The sequence below is a fragment of the Aedes albopictus genome, chromosome 2 (genome assembly GCF_035046485.1).
Source record: "Aedes albopictus strain Foshan chromosome 2, AalbF5, whole genome shotgun sequence".
Classification (NCBI taxonomy): Eukaryota; Metazoa; Arthropoda; class Insecta; order Diptera; family Culicidae; genus Aedes; species Aedes albopictus.
Genome location: NC_085137.1, coordinates 471,009,006 through 471,036,179, shown reverse-complemented (window position 1 = coordinate 471,036,179; position 27,174 = coordinate 471,009,006). Strand labels below are relative to the sequence as shown.

At 40.5% G+C, this 27,174-nt stretch overlaps 2 protein-coding genes across 4 annotated transcripts in view; both read left to right on the top strand.

The window, feature by feature from the left end:
• Window positions 1-2,928: 2,928 nt before the first annotated feature.
• Window positions 2,929-27,174, top strand: part of LOC109406436 (myosin heavy chain, non-muscle) — a 192,394-nt gene continuing 168,148 nt past the window's right edge. For both annotated transcript variants that reach the window (XM_029870829.2, XM_019679532.3), the window contains exon 1: window positions 2,929-4,273. In XM_029870829.2, coding sequence (XP_029726689.1) covers window positions 4,139-4,273 — 135 coding nt within the window. In that variant the 5' untranslated portion in view covers window positions 2,929-4,138. The remainder of the gene's footprint in view (window positions 4,274-27,174) is intronic.
• Window positions 4,280-25,463, top strand: LOC134288639 (uncharacterized). 2 transcript variants are annotated; one of them, XR_009998074.1, is made up of 2 exons: window positions 4,280-24,375; window positions 24,437-25,463. XR_009998074.1 is itself a non-coding variant. In XM_062854042.1 (2 exons), exon 2 carries the CDS (start codon window positions 20,622-20,624, stop codon window positions 21,603-21,605), a length of 984 nt encoding a protein of 327 aa, XP_062710026.1. In that variant the 5' UTR covers window positions 4,280-18,630; window positions 18,692-20,621; the 3' UTR covers window positions 21,606-25,463. The 2 variants fall into 2 exon arrangements, 1 of the variants encoding a protein (XP_062710026.1); XM_062854042.1 differs by having other exon boundaries at window positions 4,280-18,630; window positions 18,692-25,463.

The following is a 27,174-nucleotide window of genomic DNA, read 5'->3' as shown; positions in this document are numbered from 1 at the left end:
TTCCTCTCGAGACTCTTTTCATGATTCCTCCAAGGATTCCTCCAGATGTGCTTTCCGGAATTCCTGTAGATATTTCTCTTGGAATTCCTTCAGAGATTTCTACAGGGATTGCTTAAAAAAATGCTAAAAGGGTTCTTTTAGGTATTCTAGTCTACATTCCCTCAGGGATTCCTGCTGGAATTCCTTTAAAGATTCCTCCCGGGATTCTGTAAGGGATCCCTTTAGCGATTTCTGATGGGATTCTTCGAGGGATTACTCTCAAAAAGGAATATGAAAGAATATAAATTCCTGAAGGGATTTTTTTGAGGCATTCGTGTCGGAATTCCTGATGAGATACCTTCAAAAATTGTTTCCGAGTTTTTTTTTACGCACTTCTTCAAAAATTCCTTCCGGGATTTCTTCTACGACTCTTTCAAGGATTCCTGCTCATCTTCCAGCCTGATTGCTTGTCGTGATTTCTCAAAGGATTCCATCAGGTATTCTCATTGGCATAGTTCGTTAACCTTTGTTTCGCGACCCCCAACTGCTTGCAGGCACGCTTCTATTGTTCTATAAAAAGCGAAGTAATAACAGACTGGTGGTCGCGAGAGATAAGGTTGGGAACAGGTACTATGGGAGTCCTTCAGGAATTACTTCAGAGATTTCAGCGGGATTGCTTACGAAAACCCTGAATGGATTATTTTAAGCATTCTAGCCGGCATTTCTTTAGGGATTGTTACTGTGATTACTTCATTTCTTCCGGCATTACTTCAGGGGTTTCTTCTGTTATTTTCAGGGATTCCCCTCCCGATTTCTCCCGGAATTTCCCTCCCGGTATTTCTTCTATGATTGTTTTAAGGATTCCTGCAGTTTCTGGCCGAGATTCTTCTCAGAATTTCTTTAGGGAATCCTCCCCGGATTCTTTCAGGAATTTCTGCCGTGATTGCTCTAGATATTTTAGTCGCCATTCCTTCAGGAATTTCTGCTGGAATTCCTTCAAAGATCTTTTCTGGGATTTCGAAAGAGTCTTTTTAGGTGTTCCTGACAGAATTTCTTCAGGTTTTTCCTGGTATACTTTCAGAGACTTCGTCAGGGAATCTTGGCAGGATTCTTTTAAGTATTTGTGTCAGGAGTCCTGCTGGGGCCCTTCAAATGTTCTTCCCGTTTTTTGATATTCCTCAAAGGATTCCTCCCGAGATTTCTTCAATTATTCTCTCAGGGATTCCTGCCGAGCTTCCAGCTAGGATTCCATCCGTAATTTCTTCAAGGATCCCATCAGGGATTCTATTCTGCACCGGATTTCTTCCGGCATTACTTCAAGGCTTTCTTCTGTCCATTACTTCAGGGATTCCTCTCCGGATTTGTCTCGGGATTACTCCAGTAATTCCTCTAGGGATTCCTGCCGGGCTTCCAGCCAAGATTCCTCTTCGCATTCTACCAGATGTTCCTCCTAGAATTTCTTGAGGAAATCCTTCCCGGATTCTTTCAGGGATTTAATCTGGGATTGTTTAAAATTCTTGAAAGACGTTATTCCTTCAGGGATTACTACTGGGAGTAACGTCAAAGATCCCTTCCGGGATTTCGTAAACGATTTCTTCAGGGGTAGCTGCTAGAATTTCTTAAGGAATTCTAAAGGGATTATTAAGGGATTAAGGGATTATTTGAAGAGACTGCAGCCGGAATCTTGACCCAAATACCTAAAATAATCCCGGCCAGATTCCCTGAAGAAGTGTACCACTTCAGGTAATCTGGCCGGGATTCTTTTAGGTTTTTGTGTCAAGATTCAGGCTGCAGTCCCTTCAAATATTCTTCCCAGTTTTTTTTTTGACATTCCTCAAGGGATTTCTCCTCTAGTTCCTCTCGGGATTTCCAAAATAGTTCGCTCAGGGAGTCCTGTCGAGCTTCCAGGCGGGATTCCTTCCGTGATTTCTTTAAGGAACCCATTAGGGATTCTCCACGGGATTTCTTCCGGCATTACTTCAGGGATTTCTTCTGTTATTTTCAGGGATCCGTCCCGAATTTTATATGGGGAATCTTCCTCCAGCGTGAATTAGACAGTATTACGTACCGCTAGAATAGACACTTTTGAGCCATGCTTTTTTCTATGAAAATCTCTAGAAATTTTGTATGGACCGTAACGCTCGGCCATTCTCCTCCATTGCTCTCTAGAGCGTTATTTGATTTGTGGACGGCGCCTTAGAGTGGGACAGTAAGAGAAAAATAGAGAAACAGAGAGAAGCTTTTGAGGTACCTAGTCTATGTATCTCTAGTAAACTATGATGTCATTTTTTTGTTCTTCTTGACCAATTATCCTCACTTTCAGTTATTATAGATACATTGGAAAAATTAACAGAAGCTGAGGACCCACTTAAAGGTTTTTTTTTCAGAACTACACTGGACTTCAAATTGTTGATAACATTTTTTTAGAAATTACAATTGTGAGGCACCTTGAGCGTCAAGACCCAGATGTCCCCCATACGAACATCCCACGCACGCCCCTGCCCAAGAAGCTGAGCGAACCATTTGCGGTTCGCTCTCTCCTATCACTGACTGTCGCCGTCGTCGTTGTCGCAGTGTCTTCGTCATCATCGCGCTGCTGCTGCTGTTGGTGCGCGGGGTCTCTCCTTAAACAGCAAGCAAACAGCTTAAACGACGAAGGCGACGCTTTTGCTGCTATTCGGTCGCGGTCTTGGTCGTCGTACGTTGCTCGCTCGACCCAGCTCCGGCTCCGGCTCATATCGGGACGGGATGCGGATACCCACCCTTTTTCTCTTCTTTTGAGCTCTGTGTGATCGTATGCGTGAGCCAGTTGGGCAGAAGAAAAACTGTCGGGTCGGAAATTTTAAATTTCAGTTGAATAAGTGCCAAGTGACCGAGCAGAAGTCACTCTCCTCTCGCCGCCGTTACTCTCGTGTTGTTGTTGTTGTTCTATGTGGTACTGTGGTAAGAAACCTACTCGCATCTCAGGCAGGGAAGGAACAGTACTATAGTGATACCCCAGGCCAAGCAAGCCCACACGGAGCCCATCCATAGCGACACGAAGACGACGCGTATTAACTTTCTGGTTAAGTCGGCTGCGTTTGAGCAGCAGAGCAGAGACACTCCTCGCGCCGCTGTAGCACAGAGACAGTCAGTCGGTGTACATATTCGTCAACTGTTGGACGCGAAGAGAGCTGCAGAGCTGAGCTGTGTATTAATTTCTTTCTGTGCTTCGGAGAAGATCCGGGTTTCCACTTTACTTCTCCGGTGAATGCGGAGTTTTTTATTTATTTTTTTAATTCGTGGTTATTTGTGTTATTTATTGTGAAAGACATTCAATATTCGTGTTATAGTTACGTTATTTTATTCGGGAATCGCACATTTGTTAAGTTTCAGTATTCGTAAGCAATCGCAAGTGCCTTAAGTATTAATTGTTCATTTCTGTCGTCTTGTGCAACCTGTTTTGGATATTGAAGTCAGGTTTAGCCAGTCCAACAATAGAAATAAAGGAAAAGTTTTCCAACTCAAATCAACAAACAAAACATCTTTAAGAAGCCTACACCAACACAGACGGAGTGAGTCCGCCAGCAAACATATCCACAATCTACCAACTTCAATAATCCGCATACGTTGTCGTCGTCTCGTCGTCGGCCTTTTCGGAAAACCTTCCAAGATCCCGCCGACGTCGGTCGTCCAGCGTGTCAGTGAGTGCGATTGTTATACATTTGTGTGTTTTTTTTATTCACTTCTTTTTCGGCAGAAGAAGACGCAGAGAAAATCGAAAAGAAAACAACCAGCGAACCAACAAAACAGCACAAGAAGAAATAAGAGCTCTGTTGGTGGAATAACAAAAACCTAAAGTGTGCGCGAGAAACATCCGAAGAGTGAGCCAGTGAGCGCAATAAAACCTCCCCAGCGGGAGCAGACATCCAGCCTTGTAAGCTAGAGTGACTTGTTTTTCTGTGTGTTCCCGGAATAGTGAGTGAGTTGAAAGAGAAGAGAAGAATCCGCAGCACCGTAATTTCGACGACGCCCCTAGTAGCATCCAGCAACTATTTGGGTTTTAAGTTTTCGTTGTTGCTGTTGTTAACTGTTCACTGTTACATTTGTCACCGCTCGGACCGAGATCCCACACCATCATTATTGCCAACGGCAGCCAAACCGCCACAAACTGAACGAGATGGCAGATGATTTGCGGGATCGCAACGACCCGGAGCTGAAGTATCTCTCCGTGGAGCGAAATTCCTTCAACGATCCGGCCACACAGGCCGAGTGGACACAGAAGCGGCTCGTCTGGGTGCCGCACGAAACACAGGTGAGTTGTTTTGAATGTTCATTTCGTTGCGTTATTTTTATGAATTTGGAATTCCGACTCTACATGCCCTTTGATTAGAAGCTGAGATTGTAAAATTCAAATGATAGAACACGCAATAATCGATTGTGATTTCAAATTTATTTAAACAGAGAATCATTTTTTGCAATCATGAAACAGATCTAAAATAAAAAATACCCATCTGTCACAAAATCTGTTACATAAGTTTGTCTCAATGTTTGTTTCGTAGAAAACAGCACGTAAAAAAGATTTAAACTTTGACAAAAAAGTGTAAGCTGCATCGCTCAGCTCTGAATTTTTATACAAATGCATTCGAAATATTCTAAACTATCTAGTACTTAGATCCACTTTAATTTTGCTTCAAAACGTCTCTTATCTAGCATACTATAGATTCAACAGTTAATCTAAAAGGTCTATCTTAATTCTATTTTTTAAAAATTAGATGCAGGTGGGTCGCCAAATCTGTCAATTGAATGTGGGTCACGACCTTGAGGTGTTTTGAGAACACCTTATATACACGGCTTAAAAACTCGCCAATTGTTACATATCAATCACATGGCCAATTGTTACATGTCAATCAGAAAAAGCTGAGCCCATCCCAAGTAACAAGACCAGCTGAATAATAGTTTCTTAAGCTAAAGTTTGCTTAAGAGTGGTTTGTTCCACTATTGTACAACAACAATGTTGGGATGATGAGCTTCTATAAAATAAGTTTTTCTTAAAGTAGTTTTAAATGATAATTTTGACATTTTGTTTCTGAGAAAAAATATTTAAAATTTTAAAATACTCTAATCGAATTCGTGAACGGAAATACTTAATAAGCGTTCCCAAAAAGAATGACTGAAATCGGACTTGTTGAGGAAGAATGTCAACAGTAACAGAATTAAACGTTCCCGTGATTTTTTTTTTATAAAAAAAAAATGTTCGCCTATATTTTTCTACGTAGTTTTCTTGAGAAAAATGGATTTCATAAAAAAAAACATTTGTAAGATTTTTTCTATATTTATATCATTGTAGTTTTTTGAGATTTGTTGTCAAAATTTCTTGAGCAATCTCACCAAAGTTTAGTTAAATATAACTAATAAAATTTTCCAAAAAAATCTCTTTTAATGAACAGATAAGATTAGATTTTGTTTGAAATTCTATAATGTCCTTTTTGATAATTCCACCGAATATTGGTCCAGGAGCTGCTACATTTCTTTTGAAAGTTCAGCCAGGAAATTCTATAGTAATGCATCTGCAAATTTCTCCTAAAGCTTCTTTTCATGAAATTAATTATACAAATTTGTTTCTTTTTTGTTCGATTTTGTCAGTTCCTGATTTCGCCTACTCCCGATTGTTTGAGCTTTTTGACACGATTTCTGGCAGTCCTTGTTCAAAGAAATAAAAAATATGCTTCCTTCAGCATTGTCATTCTACTATCACTATTGGGTCAATTCCTATCTTCTGATGTCATATAGAAATTATGTAACAATCGAATCTCGCGTAACTTTTGAAAACGGTCATTTTTTTAACAAGCAGATTTCTGCTCTTTTAGCGCCTAACGTGGCTCAACTTTACCCAACCTTCAAAGTAATATCGCTTCAAATTGCTTCTTAGTTACCTCTGACACAGAACAAATGTCAAGCGTTGCCTGTTGATGTGATTATAAATCAGGCATCCCCAAACATGTGACGCTGGAGTAGAAATCACTTCTTTAACTGAATCTCGTCCCAATATGGAAAAATGCATAATATGCTTCTTCTTGTTAGAGATGCCTTTAGGGATTCCCGCAGCAATACTTGTTGGGCTAAATTTCCTGCTGGGATTGCTTTAGAAGTTGCTGTCGATATTCTTCTGATCCTGTCCATAAAACTACGTAGACTCGAAGGAGGGAGGCGGGGTCTGGTTAAAATTAACGGTCCATAAACATTTTCACACTTTTGTATGGACGAAAGTCTACGAAAAGGAGGGGGGTTAGAGATGACTAAAAATGATTCTACGTAGTTTATGGACAGCGCCTCTCTAAAATTTCCTCCAGGAATTTCTCGCAGTTTTTTCAGAGATGACACAATTAAATTTTTTTATTTTTTTCCACGAAGTCCTATTGAAAGCCCTTAAGAAACTTGTGAGGGGATTTCTCCTGAAATTTTTGCTGCGATTGCTCAAGGTTCAGAACTTTCGCCAGCAGGAATTTCTTTAGAAACTCCTCTGGGGATATATCCAGAAATTTTTGTAGAGATTTACCAAATTCCTCTTAGAATTACTCCGTGGTTATTTAGACATTTATCTAAATTTTTTCCTAAAGATTTTCTTTCAGAATTCTTCAGGAATTCCTACTTGGATTCCTCCGGAAACTCTACCGGTAATTAATCTAGGAATTACTGCGGAGATCCTTCTTCGGATTTATTTAAAAAAATCTCCTTGGATACCTTTAGCTATATCTCCACAAATTACTTAAACAATTTATTCAAGAATTCCTCAGGGAATATTTGCAGGATTGCTCTAAGGATTTCTCTATAAAAAATCTTCTATGGATTTCATTTGTGTTCTTCCTGGCATTTCTACAGGAATATCTCTTGGCTTTGCTTCGGGACATTTCCTAGTGATTTCTTCTGAAATTTCTGCAAATATTCTTCTAAAAATTCTTGAATTCATGCCAATATTTCTCAAGCCATACCTGATGGGGCTCCTCCTGCAATTGGTCCAGATGGCCCACCAGAACTTTTTCAGGAATTTCTCCCTGGGTTTAATTCTTGAAGAATTTCATTTGGAATCTTAACAGATTTCATAGAATCTTTATGTAGATTTCAAAAATTCTTTCAATGATTCTTCTATGAATTATTTCAAGAATGTTTCCAGAAAATCTAGCAGTGCCTCAAGGCCCAAGGAGTTTCACCAAGGGGACTCCTGTAGAGGACTCTACAGAAATTGCTTACGGCTTTCCTTCAGCAATTTTTGTAGGGTTCGGTCCTGTAATTTCTCGGGTTACTTATTCAGAAATTCTTCCAAGGATTCCTCCAGATATTATTCCTGGAATTACACCATTTCTTTGATAATTCCTCTAAGAATTTTTAGTGCCTTTAGATCCTTTCACAGATTTTTCCAGGAATTCTTCTGTAAATATTTTTGTAAAATGCAAAAAAGCACCGTATCGCTGTAGGGCTAAGTCTTCAATGAAATCCATCCAGGTTTTTTTGTGGATTCTTGGTGTTTATTTTTCAGAATTAAAGCAAGTGGTCTAATAATTAAACCAGACATAAATCCACCTATAAAGTATAAGTTTTTGGGAATTGCAATAAGTAAACGCCAAGTGTTTTGCTGGGGATTCGTTACAGGGGAAACTGTGTATTTTAAGCAGTTTTGTTCTCTTCGCCAGGGTTTTTTTTAAGCTGTTGAATTCAGAGTTGGCTTCAAATCCTTTCTAAAGAAGCTGCATTATACGACCAAGTTTCAGGAAATTTACCCGACAAAAAACTCTCTTGACGAAGAGAACAAACCTGCCGATAATATCCAACGTCACCTTATTTATCCAGAATATCGAGTAGCACACATGTTCTACATAATTTTGTTTTGCTCATATAAAATCAAATTTCATTTTAACTGATAGAGAATCTGCGTAATGCTCGCGATCTTAGTATAAATAAGTCTTCTGTGCCATTGAATCTGATACAACTTTTGTAAAGATTGGACTGAGAATCCCAAAAGGAATATGCCAAAAATCTAGCCTGGTATCTATATTCCTGTATCTATATCGATATCTATATCTATAGGGCCCATATAGCCACAGCTGTAAGGGCTGGAGTGTCTATTACCTGGAAAAACCCGAAAACCGAGAATCTTCAAGGAATTTTACTTAACAAGGAAAAACCTGGAATACTCAGAGAATATCTTGAGTAGTCAGGGAAATTTTACTCTGATATGAAATATTGGGTCGTTTGAATAAAAAGTACTAGTGAACTTTGGTACTTGTAGATCTACTCAAAAAAAGAGTCCATAGAGACTTTGAATTGTTGGTATGAATAAAAAAGTTTTCGAGTAATGCTGCACGTTCTTTCTGGTAGCTTGTGGTTCCGTGAAGACGTATCAAATTCCTCTGAATGATTATTCACGAAGCAATTTAAATCAAGAAGAAATCTGGATAATCTTTAAACATCTTTAAACAGACCTAGCATATATTTCCGACAAGCCGACGATTTCGATAAGATGCTGCAAATTCCACAAGAACGTGGATAAACCTGGAAGTTAAAATCCATTCGTAAATTCCGCTACAAGGGCTATTCCAGAAATTCCATCAGGGTTTCTTTCTGGAACTTCCTAAGAAATACTTCCTGGAATGCCTTCCACCATTTCTCACAAAATTCCTTCCGTATTTTTCAAGTAATTTTTCTTAGTTACTCCCCAGAAAATCTTCCCAGAATTTGTCTTAGAGTTGTTACAGAAGTTTTTCATGGGATTTCTGCTAGAGTTCCTCCAAGGATTTCTTAAGGAGTTTTTCACGAATTTTCTGCAAGAGTTCCTCCCGAGATTTCTTCCATAGTTTTTCTTGTAATATCTTCAAGAAATGTCTGTGAACTTTCTTCTACACGCAAAAAAAATCCGTTCGGATATACGTGAACTCTCAGTCACGGCAACGGGAACAAACGGGAACTATGTATAGCAACAATAACAACAATAAGAAATGCACACCGTGAACTAGATGTCACGGTTTCTAGAACGCCCATATTGACAGCTGGAACTAGTTCCAGTTCACGGTGTATATTTGCTTGTTCTCTTATTTACGTTTGTTTGTTCACGTTTATCAGAACGGTTTTTTTCGCGTGTATAGTTCCTACCTGGTTTTCTACAGGATATTTAGCTGGGGTAATTCTTAAAGGCTCTCAAGGGGTTTATTTTGAAGTTTTATCCGAGATTTGTCTCGGAGTTTCGCTCGAAACTTCTCTCAGAAGATTTCTTCCGATGAAGGTCCTGGGATGTCTCTCAGAGTTTATCTAAACTTACCCTGCACAGAAAAAAATATGTAATTAAAATTCAGCGATAAATCATGCACATAAAGGAAATGCTAGAGTTACGGCACTTCTACATGAGATATAATGTAAAATTACCATCGTGTAAATTTCCGCCAACCATCGCGTAAACCATCATGGACTCCAACCGATTACGCGACTATTAGCGGAAATTTACACGAACCTAACGTAATTTTACATGATATCTCATGTAAATATGCACTAACTCTAGCATTCCCTTTATGTGCATGATTTTTCGCTGAATTTTACATGAATATTTTTTTCTGTGTGGGCTATCTCCTAAGATTTTTTCCGGAGTGTCTTCTAACATTTCTACAGAACTCAACTAACAATGATAGCTGAATAACAGCTTATTCAGCCGAAATTTTAAAAATTAAGCCTTACCCTCCTATGATGTTAGTTATTTTTTTTGCACCACGATGGCGTAGTGCACGTTCGGCGTGCTTGTCTGGGTCATATTGACCCCAACAACCTACTATGATTAGAAGCGGCTTAGCCTTCTGTTGTACAGCCATAATGTTTGTTGGGGAGCTATTGCTGATATTTCGCATTGAATTCTTCCCGTGATTTCTTTCTGAGCCAGGCTGTTTCTAGTAGTTGTACCGGATTTCTTAATGTGATCCACCTGAGATTTTTTTTACAGATTTCCGGAAACTGTCCCGAGATTCTGGATACTCCTTTAGGGATTTCTTTAATAGGCACTCCCAAAGGTTCTCGCAGGGGATCTATGGGTTTTCCATAGAATGTCTACTGGGATAACTTACGATATAAGAAATTCCCGGAAAAACATTTGAAGGAATCCAAGAGAAATCTTCCGAGAAACTCCAAAAAGGTTATTGAAAAAAAACTTGACAGGAATTTTAGAAATAAAAACTTAGAAAAAAATGAGACATTTCGGAAAAAAAGTTCTAAGAGTAATCCCGTGAGCAAATATTGAGCAGTCACTTTGGAAACCTCACGGAATCCTGGAAACAGCTACAGGTAAAATTCCGTAAGGAAATCCAAGGGAAATATCTGAAATTATCGGTAAAAATCCCCAGTCTGTTGGGAAGTTATCACGGAAAACCACTAAGTGACATTCGTGAAGGGCCTTTACCTAATTTTGGATGGATCTTCAGGAGGAATCCAGCGAGAAACTCTGGATGCATATAGGAAAACCTTTGAAAGACATATCGGGATATACTCTAACAAATATCTCGTGGAAAAAACTTCTGCGGAAATCCAGGAAGAATCACTGATTGACATCCCAGAAATCTTGAAAGATGTTTACTTGATTTTTGGGTATATTCTTGTATAGCTTTTGAAAAATATGTAATTTTCAGAAAATTTGGATTATTTTTTGAATTATAAACTTTCAAATTTCTCCTGGAAAAACCTGGAAAACTCAGGGAATTTTATTTAGAGTTATGAGTAGACACCCATTCAGCATGCTGGGGCTGACGGGTTCGATTCCCGGACGGTCCAGGAACTTTTCGTAATGGAAATTTCCTCAACTTCTTTGGGCATAGAATAGATTATCTTCGTGCCACACGATATACACAAGCGAAATGATCATTGACAGATGAAGCTCTCAGTTAATAACTGTGGAAGTGCTCATAAAACACTATGCTGAAAAGCGGGCTTCGTTTCAGTGGGGACGTAACGCCAAGAAGAAGAATAAGCAAGAACCACTATCAATTGGTGTATTTAGTGCTAATGTAAGAACAATCACGACATTCACAAAACGCGACGCGAGACAAGGACTCTGCGAAGATTCTTTACAGTAATTGTGCGCACATGATCTCTTTGGAAATACGCCAGGAGAGCTGAGCGAGATGTGCTTAGAATTCCAGTATGTAGCCTGCAGGAAATTCGACAGGATGTTAGGTCATTTGACCGAAGTACGTTAGGCCAAAGTTCATTAGGTCGAATGGTTCATTAGGCCGAACTGCTAGTGCTAGATAAAATGTATACTACAAGTAGGAGGTGATATCAGTATTTTACGAAGTTGTCGTCTACGAATGAAAGTCGAGTAGCAGAAGCATGACACATAATAAATTCCCAATTCACTAGAAATATGCGATAGACACGTCAAGTCTGTTGCGATGACGTCATACGCTAATTTGTTGCTGGTGATATTTGAGATCGTTTTGTATTTTACAGAGCGTCCAGTAGATTCTCGTCACGCTTTTTGATCACGTACATACATATTTACATGTAGTTATGTACACCTTTAATACCTTTTCTGGTATCTTTTTTGTGTGCGTAATAGCTGAACGCAAGAATAATATTTGCTGCAGCACTATGCTTGGGCACGTGTTGACTTTGCTGAATTATTCAGACCTCTCTCCCATCACCCCTCTGCTTGATCCGTTCGGTTTCAAGGGTTATGATGGTACTTGAGAAGCGTTCATCATCATCATCATGGCAACACACCAACCAGCAATGCGATGAGTTCGACGACGATGAATAAGCTGCTAAGGTATTAGACAGTATTTTGCTGGTTGGTCTCAAGAGCCGAGCTTTGCGCCAACTACCGAACGGCTTTTCGCACATTTCACCCGGGTTGTTGTCGTCACCGGCGTCCGCGTCGCCGTCGCACTGCTTTGCCGGTTGTTTACCGTGCTGATTCAGACATTCAACCGGGGCGGCCTCAGAAGCGAGCAAACAACGAAAGCAGAAACGGTAAGAAAAGACTTGCCAAATCAGCGGAAAATTGCGTGTGAGAACACCGCGGAGTATGAGTTTCGTTTAGATAGGTTGAGTTTTAGCAAACGATGCGTTGTCCAGTTTGAATATCAACGCTAACGCATCGTCATGGGAAAGTACTGCAATAGCTAGTCGCAAAGGTCATGTGTCCTGCAATGCGAAAACCACCCACCGCAACGCAGGGTGGTGTCAAAAATCATGTTGCAACCAATACAAACTAACCTAGGTCAATGTTCTGAACTCGGCGGTTGTTGTTGTTGTTGTTGCTGCTGCTATTGCTGTTTCAGCATCAACGAAGAGAACAGATTGCTTCCGGCATTTTCGTTCCGCTGTAGAAAAAAGAAAATATACGCCGAGCCGGCGATAAAATGCTTCATAGTAGAACACCCGGCCGGCGTACGAGAGTGTTTTACTATTATGTGACTATCGAGCTATCCGACCAAGAGAGCAAGTGAGAGTGAGATTGCACATGTGCACTGTGCAGCAACAGCATCCGGTGCCCCTGCTGTTCGTTTCTTCCGAGGAATGCAGCCAGATGATGTCGATGGCACTAACACCCAGCCACCGCTCAACGGCAGTGACCGGTATCAAACCAGACGCCAGCTCATGATTTAATAATAAATTTATTGACTAGTCAATTGCTTTCGCCGGTTTCGAATGGGATGAACACTTCAATTCAATCGTCAAACTTCGACGTCAGCGACAGAGAATCAGACATCCTAAAATTGTCCAACCGACCGACTCACACGAAGATGTCACTTCTGAGCCCATCAATCAAAATTTCGTGGCATCCGAATTTATCGGGGGGACCACTAAAAAGCAAATCAATATCAGCGCAAAATTTCATCGAAGCTGATGATATCGGTTTTATTTTCAGATCTCTGTGGAGGTTCGTTTCGTAACTTGAAAGTGATGGTAGGTGATGTTGTTTGCGTTTCGATGATAACGCATCGCGCACATTTCACGGCAGTTTAGCGCGCGTTCGTTATCTTATCGCGAGGAACACAGGGAAGACGAGAGCGCGCATGTTTGGAAACTCGGTCTGATCGTTCAGATAGCAAATGGGGTACCTTACAGTGGACGCGTGCGATAAGGCCGTTGGTATGAGCTTGACACTTCCAATACACATGCGATGTTCGGGGAAAACTAGGTGAATGTATGGCGTTTGTCGTGTTTGGACTGGTATATCTACAGTGCAAAATCGGTAGATCAACAGTACTATGATGTCATTGACTGGCTTTTTTTTCGGGATGATGATTCGTTCGGAGATTAATTAATTACATTTCCTGCTTCCTGTGCAACATATGATAAATCGAGGAGTATTTATGTAATCTTGATAATGTGATTAAGATATCTACACTATTCCAATTCAAGATTTGAACTTTTCTTTCTTTATCAGTTAGCAATGACCTGGCTAAGATAGAGCTGCTTTGGACAACTGCTGCTTGTACAGCATGTGACCCACAACTCCATTTTATGCAGCCCATACTGTGTGATGGGGTACCAATCACACCGTAGGATCAACGCCGAGTTGAAGCATCCTTCCCCCCATTGCTTACAGTTACACTGTATCTCATGTGATCCAGGGTTCTTAACAACCGCAAATAGCTATCGTGTGTCAGCTTTTGCTTCTGTCCGGTCGACTCTTATTCATGTAGAGCAATCTGCAAGATCAGAGTGTTATAAAACGAGAAATTGTATCTTCGTCTGCGCTCACTACGAGAATTGAGATGGTTAGGAAGGTCGTAAATATTCCATTCGCATTCCAATCAGTCTAACCAGTTTCGTCGGAAAACCGTGTTCTACCATTATCTGCTATCATAACTCGTTTTTTTTTTCACTGAATTGTATGCCGCTTTCAAGTCGATGGACCGATGGGGAATATGCAAATTGTGCTCCCGGAGTTCATCTAGGAGTTGTCGCGAACAATGTTCTTAATTTCACCAGGTTAGGCCCATCGGGCAAAGTGGTGTTTGTGATATGATAATTTTGAAGTAGTAGTCGTGTCATGTCAACTTCGGCAAGCCGAAATCGCACGAAGTTGCCGAAGGTGACGTCACGTTCCAGAAGCTCCGAACAAAATTTCTGGCAAACGTGACGTCGCGATCAGCTGATCGGTTTGTTTACATATTTTTATCGACAAATACAGGCAAACATATACGTTCACCCGGACCTGTGAATAATTGACATCGTGTCGCGAAGTAAACATTTCTAGCGTAACATTTGAAAAGGGCCTATCTACAAAATGTAAACAAACCCGATTTTTCACTATTCCCATCAATATCTACCTAAACTATCCCATAACACCTTAATCAATGACAAAAGAGCTATTTTACCCGTATTTTAGATAAATTTTAAAAGGGCCTATCTGAAATTGAATAATCTTTTAGGGCCTAACTGCATTCAAAAGGGCCTAGCTGAAAATAAGCTTTCAAATCAGATAGGCCCTTTTGTAAATTTTGATTATTTTTCATATTTTTCAATAATTTTTAGTAGTTCTTTAACTTTCCTTGAATTATAGATGAAAATAAATCCAAAATATTTCAAATTAGCTAAAATTAAGAAAAAATTAAAGGGCACAACTGAAAATTTTCCTTCAAATCAGATAGGCCCTTTTGTAAATTTGGGTTATTGTTCATGTTTTTCAATAATTTTGAGTAGCTCTTTAACTTTCCTTGAATTATCGATAACAATAATCCAGAATAATTAAAACTAGCTAAAAATAAAAAAAATAAAAGGGCCTAACTGAAATTGCCGACGATAAAAGGGCCTAACTGAAAGGGCCTAACTGATTTTTAGATTGTAAAAGGGCCTATCTGCCGTTCATGTTTAAAATAGATTATTTATGGAGTTTTTGCTATAGTATGATGCAAATAATGCACAGAACCTCAAAGTAGATTCCCATATGTGTCAATAGATGGAATAAAACACCTAAAAAAGTCTTTCGTTTTTAAATAGGATTAACTTATCTGGGAGGTAATCTTCTCATGCGATTTTCTCAATGTTTACGTTTTGCAGATAGGCCCTTTTCAAATGTTACGCTAGATTTGATCCGTCGTTGGTCGGCCATCGAAAAACCAGCTTAGTTTTTGCCCACGAAGTATTTATTCAAGGATCTCAGTCTGCGCCCCTCTTTATTAAGAATGCAAATTAGGCCCTATAGTCATCTAATCAACGGATAGTTTTTCTTTTACCTATATCTTCATCGAAGTATTTCGTTCAGCTGCTCACTGCCGTGTTTGAAAAGTACTATTCCAGTGCCGAGAGTACTATTCCAGTCAATTCCAGCAGTAGTACTGTTCATTGATTCTGCGGTTCATGGGACTTCTCCAGGACATCTTTCCGGGATTTCTCCCACAGTTTCTACAAGAGTTATTCCTAGGATTTCTGTTATATCTCTTCCAAAAAGTTTTCACGAATTTTCCACTGGGATTTCGTCCGAAGCTTCTCCTGTAATTTCTTCACGAAATTACCGTGAGTTTTCTTCTAGTGTTTCTCTTAGGATTTTTGGATTTTTGCAGGAATTTTAACCGAGATATTTCTTAATCGTTCTTGTTTCTTTTGAAGTTTCACCTGAGGTTTCTCTCGAAGTTTTCCGGGATTATTTCAGAAGGCCCCTTTCGGTGTTGGCCATGTGATGTCTCTCAGTTTTTTTTTTATAAGTTATTATCTCGTTATGGAGTCTCTGTTAAGAATTATTCTGGAGTACCTTTTGGGATTCTTGCAGAAGCTATTGCTGATATTTCTCAGCAGTTTTTCGCGCTATTTCTTTCAAAGCTTTTTCCTGGCTTTAACTCATATTATCATATAGGATTGCTTGCAGTGAGCTTATTTTAACAGATTTTCTCGGAATTAGTTCCAAAGTTCTTCCCGGAATCGCTATCGCAACTTGTCACACGATTTTGAGTTCTCCATCAGTTGTAACCTGGCGTTCTTGCATGGATTTTCACAAAATATTTTTTTTTTCGGAATGTCGATAACTTATAAAATTCCTTATATGAAATTCCCGAAAAAATATGGGAAGAAATACAGGTGAATTCTTGACGGAAACTTCGTAGAGATCTATTGAAGAAATCCAGAAAAGAGCCTCGAAATAAATGTAGAAAAAATGCGACATCTCGGAAAAAAGTTCCTGGAGTTCCGAAGAGAAAATATTAAAAAAAAAATCATAAAGCGAACTCTGAAAACCTCTAAGAAAAATCTCGTGAGGACATTTCATGAGAAACATAAAAAAAACTTTCTGAGACCATTCCCTGAAAGTATTTCTGCAATCATCTCGCCAACATCCCTAGAGATAATTTCTGAACGAATTTTGGTTGAATTTCGGAACAATCTTATGCAGGAATCCAGCGAGAAACTCAAGCTGTATATCGGGAAAACCTCTGGAAAAAAAATCCCGGAAGGTACTCCTGCAGAGTCTCCGTTAAAAAACTCGTGCGGAAATCCTGGGAGGAGCTTTGGTAGAAATCCCAGGAACAACTCCCAGAAATCTCAAAAGAACATCGTAAAATTCTTAAAAGGAGCTATTTATGGTATTTGCTCCCACAAATAGTTCCTTCCGCTCTAGATGGAAACTTGGGAGAATTGAATAAAGCCAGAAAAAAAAAACATTTGATAGAATCAAGGACGCAAAAGAATTCAAAGGAGGTATTGTGGTAGAAATCCAAGGGTTGATCCAGGAAAAAAATAGGGGAGAATCATGGATAGAATCTCGAGATTATCCCAAAGAAATTTTGGTACAATTTCTAGATAGATATTCAATAAAATTTGTTATCAAATCTACGAAGGAATTGCTCATTTTTGACAGAGTTCTTGAGAAGTGTTCATCATAACAGCCGAGGTAACCTGCACCATCATTTTTATTCAACATTGTAAATATTGCTTAATCGATTTCTGTTATAATTTCGAAAGAGTTTTGTGAAGAAAGATCTTGGAAGTATTCAGCGTTAATTTCATAAAATTATATTTAGGTTATGGTTAATTGGCGATTGATTGGCTAACCTTGAAGAAGCTTCCATACGAAGCGAAACGTTGGATGAATATTGAATCATCATCTTCTTCTTCTTCTTCTTTATGGCTCTACGTCCCCACTGGGACTTGGCCTGCCTCGCTTCAACTTAGTGTTCTTTGAGCACTTCCATTCCACAGTTATTAATTGAAGGGCTTTCTTTGCCTGCCATTGCATGAATTTGTATATTGTGAGGCAAGTACAATGATACACTATGCCCAGGGAGTCGAGAAAATTTTCCCGACCGGAACGGAAATCGAACCCGCCGTCTCCGGATTGGCGATTCATAGCCTTAACCACTAGACTAACTGGAGACCCGTTTTTGAAATTGAATCATCGTTATCAGTGAATTTGATTGACAAAATCGCCAATTAATCATAACCTAGAAGCATACCCACAGTCGTTCAGAATCTCAAAGTACTGTGTAATTTTTGTAATAAATAACAAACTTTCAAAATTTCCCCAGAAAAAAAAACTGAAAACTCAGGGAATTTTATTTTGCCTTATGAGGAGACACCTTGTCCCTGCTCCGTAGATAGTTTTCCACAGATTGTTGAGGTAGTCGTGGATTACCTTCATCCGCTCTCCTTGGCCACACCTTCTGCTGAGAAGTTCTGAATATTAAAACGCCACGCTCGCTGAGTCCTTCAGGTTGATAACCATGCTCGAATCTTATTATAGTGATGAGAGTCGATCAGTAGCAATTCTCTACCTTCAAAGTTATCCGACCAACAGGCGTAAGTTCTTGAATTTTCCTGAACAAATTAGCTTGTAACTAGTAGAATAGTACGAGAAAAGATGTTTTCACCCGTTTATAATTTGATTTAGACTGTAAGTTTTTTTTTTGCAATTACAAGTTAGTTGCACAGGTTGCACAGGTGAACAGTGAGGCTACGAGATGCCATTGGAATCGATTTTTGGTCCTCTCAAGGCCCTCACAACAATGGCATCCGAAAATACCGACCGTCTATGAAAACTTTGTTTATTTGGTTGCAAGTTTCGCATCCAGGTGCATCCAGGTGTGCTTACACACCAAACGCTTTCAGTAATATTTTGCTCAATTTTGTCGAGCTGAACGATCCCGCAGAATTGTTTGCTGAACTTTGTAGCGGTCAGGAGAATTTGTATATATTTTTGTAAGATAAGTCTGTAAATATTCGAAATAAGATAGATTGTAAGGAAATGCAATCTATCTATGATAATTTGAATTTGTAAATATCCCTTAGTTTAGGCAAACGAAAAGACATCAATTAACAAACGCTTCCCGAGGTCGAGGCCATTTGTTTTCTGGATAAGGTGGGAAAGGGAAAGCAGCACGACTATCGGTCAAGTTATCCGCATAGCGGTGTAGTCACGATTGAACACGAAGGGTTTCGGGAAATGACGTACTTCCGGGTACGTCCGAGATTCACTTTCCCTTATCTGAGGCTTCTTAGACTCGATCATTTCGTCCGTGATAACGCAAAGAGTTGGAAGTGTCCGCGTTTGTGAGTTAGTCTTTCGTGTACCAAAAGTAGGTTTAAGTGATGTTAAATGTAGTTAAACAGTTTAATCTGGTGTTTCGTTCCATAGTAGGTCAGGAAAAGTGTGCGTAAGAACTGTGTGCGATTGAGAACAATTAGAAAGCTCAAGATAAGGTATGAAACCGTGATCTGAATGTGCTCTTTGTGCCAGTGCTCAAGTTCTTTGTCCCGCTAGCTCGGGCTTCAATCTTCAATCCGCAGATCTTCGCGCCAAGCGCGATCACTTTCTTCCCCAACGGACGAGAGATACCTGGCAACCGCCAATCAGCCGGACGCGGACGGATTCGTCAACACATCGGTCCGAGAAGGCCCGGGGACCTTCAGGTGGACGAAGTCCACGAGCTGGTTCGCCAACTGATCAGCAGGGCGTCATCAACTACCCAGAAACCACCATTGTGAAGATCACGTCAATCGCCATCGCGATCACGTGGATACTAGCCGATCAACGACCAACGACCGCCATCAATCAGCCAAGTCGCCGGTGAGTCAACGACCCGGCCTGCAGGTCATCGACTGCGAAGGTGTGTAAGCTGAACCGATCGGTGAGTCCATCATTCTTTTTTTGTTGGGAAGTCCGGTGTCCGCTGAGGGCACCGCGGAGGATCTTTTTTTGCCAGTCAAAGACTGTGGATGAAGTGCTGAAAAGCCAAAACATAACCTCTTTTCGGAGATCGGAATTCTTTCCGAGAACATCTTGGGGGACCAACGTCTTGGCCCCGTGAAAATGCGTGCGTGAGCCGTCTTCGCCACCACTGCAGGGAAGCTTCGTCACCAGGAGCGCAGACAAATACGAAGCTGAGCTTCCAGCAAATGTGACGTCACGATACAGAGCACTGAGCACAGTTAGGAAGAGAGAGGGAGTAGCAAGGGAAATCGCACACATGCTAGGAGGTAGAAGATAGAGAACGAACACAAATACGAATAATGAATTCGAATTGATGTATACCCGTGAACATGTATGTCATCTTAGGAAATAAGTCAATATAGTCATATAAGCCGATATATTCGTATCCGTCTTATTAGTATCTGGAATAAATGTGTTTGAGTTTCCTTCCTAGCAATTTGGTTGTTTAAATGTATTTAACATCACTGCGCGTTTTGTTGTAGCTTCGTTTCGTTTGATTGGGTTGTTTTATGAGTGTCTTCCAGCTCAGTGAGGGATCTGGTGGCGAGAAGAGAGAGTTCGCCAATGATGAGAACTTCTCTTGAGTGAGATCGTAGGGGTTCAGGTGAGATCTCTCACCGCTTCTCTGAGTGTCGTCGTGATTGTGCTGTTATGTTGTGGTAATAGGGATTTCCCGTTTGGCCGTTTTAGATCGTAGCCAGCTGGATCGTTCCATAAATCCTTTCCAGGAAATTAAATGGACTCGCCCTTTGGGAGTCTCATCCGGGCAATTTAAAATTGGGCGCGTGGTCTCCTTTCGAGGAGTGGCGCATAAGCCACGCGTTTTTATGCGGATCACCCAGCAGCGGCTACAAATTGGCGCCCAACTAAAGGTTTTCGTAATATTTGAGTAATTTATTGAGTTTCTGATGTAAAATTATGTGAATTTATGAATTTTGTGGTATTTATGGATAGTTTTAGGTTCATGTATTGATAGTTTTCGAATGATTTAGTGGTTTATTCGATATTTTTGAGTCTGTGGAAAGTTCTTTGAGTGTTAAAGTGAATTTTTGTGGTTATTGAGAATTTAGAAGATATTGAGCTTTGGGAAAGATTGAATTTGTGTAGTGTGTCATTATATTTTTGTTGTAAAACTATTACGTTGTAAATTATCGTTGAATTTAAGCTTCTTTTCTTTTATATTCCTTTTTTTTGTATTTATAATATTTCGTTATAATGGCTTTTAGACTCCCTTATGCGGACCATTTGATAAATGAGGAAGTAGATTATGAGCTAACGATTAGCGGAAAAAGTGAGGAACAATGAGGTTGAGACAAATACCGGATGTTGACGTACTGGCTTGATGAAAAATTTGAGGATGGAGTGTATGAGTACGAACCTTATTGATTGATTTTTCAAGTGGTATCGAGCAGGAATAGGTTCGGGTTTTGCGTTTACGGCTTGTTTGGAAGCAGAACATGAAGAAATAGGAGAGTAGAGCATGATTAGTACTGAGAGCAACGTAGGGGTAGGGGGAGAGAAAGATCCAGGGAATGAGAGAATTAAGGCTCTGGAGGCCCAAGTGGCGGAGCTCACCCTGATGATTGAAATAATTCAAAGGAGAATGCGAGGATCTGTTGAGCAGGAGGACAGACGAGGGGGAGTTAAGGTGGTAGAAAGATTTCAAGGAGAAGAACAGATTAAAATCCAGTTTAACACGTTCGATGATACGAATGACCGTGAGATGGAGCCCCTATCGGAGTTACCGACATGCTCGTATTGTGAGAGATACGATCACGTAGAAGATGATTGTGTTGTTAAAAAGAGGATTCTGGAAATAGGGCGTAGGTTAAATGAAGAAAAAGCGAGGAAAGGCCAGGAACAACTAGGGGTGGCAAGAGGTCTTGGACCGGAATGCGAGACTGCGAGTAACGGAATCACAAAACCAGAAGGTGTGGCCAATACACAAAGGCCGGAAAACTGTGCCATAATTGGTCAGGAAATAACCTACGATACTGAGAAGTTTGATGCGGTGTTGCCAGTCAAACAAACTTGGTTTCGAAAAAATGACGTTCTGGTGTCCGCGAAACGGAGTAGGAAGAGGGAAACTAGGCAGGTAGTTCCGTGGCAAGCATTTTCAGAAAGCGGAAAGAGTCCCAGTAGAACGAGAAATCGTTTGAATAGGAGGAAGAAGGGAACGGAGAAAAGGATAAACAGAGAAACTGTAAAGGAGTGGCTCATCGAGTGGTCGATTGCTTCGGAGAGATGGAGGATTTGGTTTTTAAAAATCTTATCGTCCTACGTTGGATTTGTCGTTCAAATCTCTGGGTTTAGCTCCTGTCGGATACAATGGCTAAGTTGGCTCCGAAGGATATACCATCAATTGACATTGCTACGATTTAGAGGGTTTGGATGGGAAAAGACTTGGCATTTTCCGTTGCAAGTTTCTCAAGAAGCTTGCCAAGCCAAACCCTCCATAATGTGACTGGAATTGTTTTCAAGCTATGTAACTGTCTTGGGCAGCAACGAAGAACCAGTGCTTTGCCTGGTCTCGCAAAAATACTTGAAGAGAGCTTTTCTTTTCCAGCTATGAACTCTTGGGTACACCCCAAGAGTTACGATTACTCCGTTGAGCAGTGCTCCGGGTAACGAAAAAACTTAGTCGCCACTACAAAGCTTAGCGCTGATCCTCGGATCAGCTGCTGCCCCTACAAAACCTTTCACTTACTAGGGGCATCCTTGGTCTGTTCAACAGTCCAAGAAGAAGCTTTGTAGTGAGCTGAAGAAAGGTATTGGTTCATTCAAAGAAGAACCATTAAGTAGAAGAAGTTGTGCTATACGCGATCCCCTGGACCAGAAGTCAGAGAGAGCCCTGGAAGAATTCCCGGGCGATGATCTCGTAAACAGAAGCTCAGAGCCGTTGGGTGATGACGAGCAGTACCATTCATGGGAAGTCAAAATCGTGAGTCTGATATTGGGGATGATTAGACGTTGATCGAAAATCAAGACTCAGAAGGTTCTCATTGAAGAAACCGATGTTGAGCAACCCGAGTAAATCGAGCGATAGCAACATCTTTAAAAAACGGCTCTATCTTGAAGGAATCAAAGTACTGCCCGAATGTGGGAAGGTTGAGGTCAAACCTCAAGGTCATTTAAAATATTCGTTTTATATTGAGACGTGGGAGTTTCCCGAAATTTGTGAATAATATTAGTTTGTAGTTCACAAAGGTAGTCTTAGAATAAAATTAGTACTTAAATTAAATCCTTTATTTAAAAATGTAATTAAAACTTTCTTAAATTAGAAAAAAAAACTGTTCACTGTCCATCCCTCGTTAGTGTCCGTCTCATCTCTCGTGTACCTAAAAACAAAAATAAAGCATTAAAATCAAATAAATAACTTGCTAAGGGTTGGAGCAATACTTCCCTTAAATTTGATACTCCTAGAACACCTCCATCCGGCCGGTAAAATGGGTCTTCAAATGCAGGTCGTCCGTCTATACTGCGGTCCAGCTCTGTTGCAGGCCTGAGCACCGTACCTGTTATAGTCTCCATCGTCCGTCAACTCGGTTTTTCGCCGCAATCAAACCTAAACCACAAATAAACAAAGAAAATATGATTACTTACTGTTCAATAGACACTTTCTTAAGTTTTTCTTATAGTTTAAGCCATTTCCCGTCCGTATTTTGCTGCAAAATTACCTAGAAACTTTCACAATTTTTCCGCACACTGCACTTTTTTGATGTTTACCTTTTTACTTTGACGTTTCTCTGAGTAAGTGGGTGTTTCAGTATATGAGTGTCGTGAGTGTCCGAAGAGAATTTTCTCTGAGTGACGTAATAGAGTTGGTCTTGTGTATTTCTCATTTATTAATGTTTCGTGAGAACCGGGATAGAGCATCGGCATTTGGAACATTTTTGAATGTTTGTTTGGGAGAATTGTAGGGAGAATTCACGTTTCATACACATCTATTGACGAGAGCCGGGGTGTACTCTGGTGTGTCAATACATGTTGTGTGTAGATGATTGTGGTTGTATTGCGTTTTATCATACACAGAGGCGCAAATCCAAGGCTTGGAGGGTTTCTGTGAGATGAAACAGTTGCGGAGAATTCAGATGCGGAGCGTAGTACCAGCGATGAGGATTGGTGTGCTTCGAATCTGGATGATCCTGTTTATTGATGTTATGTGCGGTTTGTATCGGTGAGAGGCAGTTAATCGACAGCAAGGTTCGATGTTTGTTTCTCTCCATGTGTACCTGTTATATGTAAGTTTACGTTCATTGAGATGTTCGAGAAACGATCTCAATGGTGTGTTGTTATGGTTGGCTTCTGCTGAGACTGTGAGGTGTCTGCAGTAATGCCGTTTTAAGATTTGTTATGGTTTGAGAATTTGTTGGTGTCTGTACTCACACTTGCTCAGAGAACGTTGAATGGCTCGTAGAAATCTTCTTTGGGATGAACCTATATTTCGTAATTATTTTGTAAATATTTTTGTATGATGTGTAGAGTTATAATTTTTGAAATATTTTGAATTGAAGATATGTTGAATAGGTTAGGAACCCGGATGAATATTGAAATAATGAAAATGAATTAATTTATAAGGGATTAAAAAAAAAAATAAAATAAAAAAAAATTTGTATATATCAGGCACATTGCGAAATTTACCACTACGAAAATTTGGTTTAAGTCCTTAAACCAAATTTTCGTAAAATAGCCCTGGTGCAATGTAGCGGTCAGGAGAATTTGTATATATTTTTGTAAGATAAGTCTGTAAATATTCGTAATAAGATAGATTGTAAGGAAATGCAATCTATCTATGATAATTTGAATTTGTAAATATCCCTTAGTTTAGGCAAACGAAAAGACATCAATTAACAAACGCTTCCCGAGGTCGAGGCCATTTGTTTTCTGGATAAGGTGGGAAAGGGAAAGCAGCACGACTATCGGTCAAGTTATCCGCATAGCGGTGTAGTCACGATTGAACACGAAGGGTTTCGGGAAATGACGTACTTCCGGGTACGTCCGAGATTCACTTTCCCTTATCTGAGGCTTCTTAGACTCGATCATTTCGTCCGTGATAACGCAAAGAGTTGGAAGTGTCCGCGTTTGTGAGTTAGTCTTTCGTGTACCAAAAGTAGGTTTAAGTGATGTTAAATGTAGTTAAACAGTTTAATCTGGTGTTTCGTTCCATAGTAGGTCAGGAAAAGTGTGCGTAAGAACTGTGTGCGATTGAGAACAATTAGAAAGCTCAAGATAAGGTATGAAACCGTGATCTGAATGTGCTCTTTGTGCCAGTGCTCAAGTTCTTTGTCCCGCTAGCTCGGGCTTCAATCTTCAATCCGCAGATCTTCGCGCCAAGCGCGATCACTTTCTTCCCCAACGGACGAGAGATACCTGGCAACCGCCAATCAGCCGGACGCGGACGGATTCGTCAACACATCGGTCCGAGAAGGCCCGGGGACCTTCAGGTGGACGAAGTCCACGAGCTGGTTCGCCAACTGATCAGCAGGGCGTCATCAACTACCCAGAAACCACCATTGTGAAGATCACGTCAATCGCCATCGCGATCACGTGGATACTAGCCGATCAACGACCAACGACCGCCATCAATCAGCCAAGTCGCCGGTGAGTCAACGACCCGGCCTGCAGGTCATCGACTGCGAAGGTGTGTAAGCTGAACCGATCGGTGAGTCCATCATTCTTTTTTTGTTGGGAAGTGCGGTGTCCGCTGAGGGCACCGCGGAGGATCTTTTTTTGCCAGTCAAAGACTGTGGATGAAGTGCTGAAAAGCCAAAACAAAACCTCTTTTCGGAGATCGGAATTCTTTCCGAGAACATCTTGGGGGACCAACGTCTTGGCCCCGTGAAAATGCGTGCGTGAGCCGTCTTCGCCACCACTGCAGGGAAGCTTCGTCACCAGGAGCGCAGACAAATACGAAGCTGAGCTTCCAGCAAATGTGACGTCACGATACAGAGCACTGAGCACAGTTAGGAAGAGAGAGGGAGTAGCAAGGGAAATCGCACACATGCTAGGAGGTAGAAGATAGAGAACGAACACAAATACGAATAATGAATTCGAATTGATGTATACCCGTGAACATGTATGTCATCTTAGGAAATAAGTCAATATAGTCATATAAGCCGATATATTCGTATCCGTCTTATTAGTATCTGGAATAAATGTGTTTGAGTTTCCTTCCTAGCAATTTGGTTGTTTAAATGTATTTAACATCACTGCGCGTTTTGTTGTAGCTTCGTTTCGTTTGATTGGGTTGTTTTATGAGTGTCTTCCAGCTCAGTGAGGGATCTGGTGGCGAGAAGAGAGAGTTCGCCAATGATGAGAACTTCTCTTGAGTGAGATCGTAGGGGTTCAGGTGAGATCTCTCACCGCTTCTCTGAGTGTCGTCGTGATTGTGCTGTTATGTTGTGGTAATAGGGATTTCCCGTTTGGCCGTTTTAGATCGTAGCCAGCTGGATCGTTCCATAAATCCTTTCCAGGAAATTAAATGGACTCGCCCTTTGGGAGTCTCATCCGGGCAATTTAAAATTGGGCGCGTGGTCTCCTTTCGAGGAGTGGCGCATAAGCCACGCGTTTTTATGCGGATCACCCAGCAGCGGCTACAACTTTCAGCAATGTTTGCTGATTTTCAGCAAATGTTACTGGTGATCAGCAGAGTTTACTGAATAAATCAGCAAATTTTGCTGAGTTTTGCCGAGCTGAAGGATCCAAGAAAATTGTTTGCTGAACTTTCAGCAAAGTTTGCTGAATTTTAGCAAAACGTTACTGGTGATCAGCAGAGTATACCTAATAAATTAGCAAATTTGGCTAAGTTTCAGCATTTTTTTTTTGCTGAAACCTTCAGCTCGATTAAATTAACCCTCGAGTGATCGCGCTGTTGTATTTTGTACAACACGTTGTAAAAATCTCGCTTTTTGTACTCAGCATAAGCGTGGTGCTGGCGGTGGTGATCAACCGCGCCATGGTAGATGTTGTACTTGAAGAAAGTGTTGACAATGAGATTAACTGTCCTAAATTTACCTTCTACAGATCTAGGCCACTACGCACATCCTGAATTGCAATCGCGCTTATTTCAACCGTCTGCAGCTTATGGGCCAAAGAACTAATCATAGTTCCTTCAACCGTAGGTTTCCGAAAGTTTTGTTCGGTTTTCTGCTGTGTTGTCTGCATTTTTCGTGGTAAATGAAAAGTTCAGCATGTTACCTTGATACCTTATAGGTAAAGCTGACACGATACAGCATCTCATACTTGGCTGCTGGTTGCTTGAACAGATGCTATTTGAGCCGCCCCTCCTTGGTGAACAGACGCTCAGGACATACCTTCCCAATACAGCTGAAGTCAGATAGACAACGTTACCCAGGCTGCACTGAGAGTTAAACACACAACTTTTGGTCGGTGGTCTTTGTAATCATATTGACCCGAGAAAGCATTGGATTGGAACTTGGGAGGCCAACATAGCCACACCTTCCATATTGTCGACTTACCACTTTGAAGACCACACTGTCGAAGTGCCGACCATCATATTACCTAACAATTATGAAAGACAAGCAATTTCCATAGTTTTTCAAGCTGCCTTCGATGTTTCCAAGCGAATCACAGCAACAATGACAAAAATAGTCCTAGGACATACAATGAGGATTGTTTAGTTTCATGGCCTCACTCCTGGCACTTGAAACTGTCACGTATATTCTTGCTTCGAAATGACCGCGGTTTGACCGACGAAAGTTTAACTGAACAGCTAATGTCATCTATAGTGAATTTTCCGTGAATTTGTTGAAACACTGATGTAAAATGAAACTTGTGAAGTAATGGACTAGTTGGAAAGGTTATGTGAGACCATTGACAACATTCGAGGGTGGAATGGTGTTTCTAGTTGTAGGGATTTTCTTCGAAACGCTACTACAAACAAACATATTGTCTTATCTTAGAATAATGTTTTTTTTTTTGCTAAATCAAATTTCGTTGCTGTGCGCAAAAACGAAGGTTTAATTATTCGGTTAAATCTTTATAATTTCTTTTTTTTTTCTTTATTATAGTGT

Coding starts and splice junctions, on each gene's coding strand:
- LOC134288639 (XM_062854042.1), top strand. CDS start 20,622: ATGATTAGTACTGAGAGCAACGTAGGGGTAGGGGGAGAGAAAGATCCA.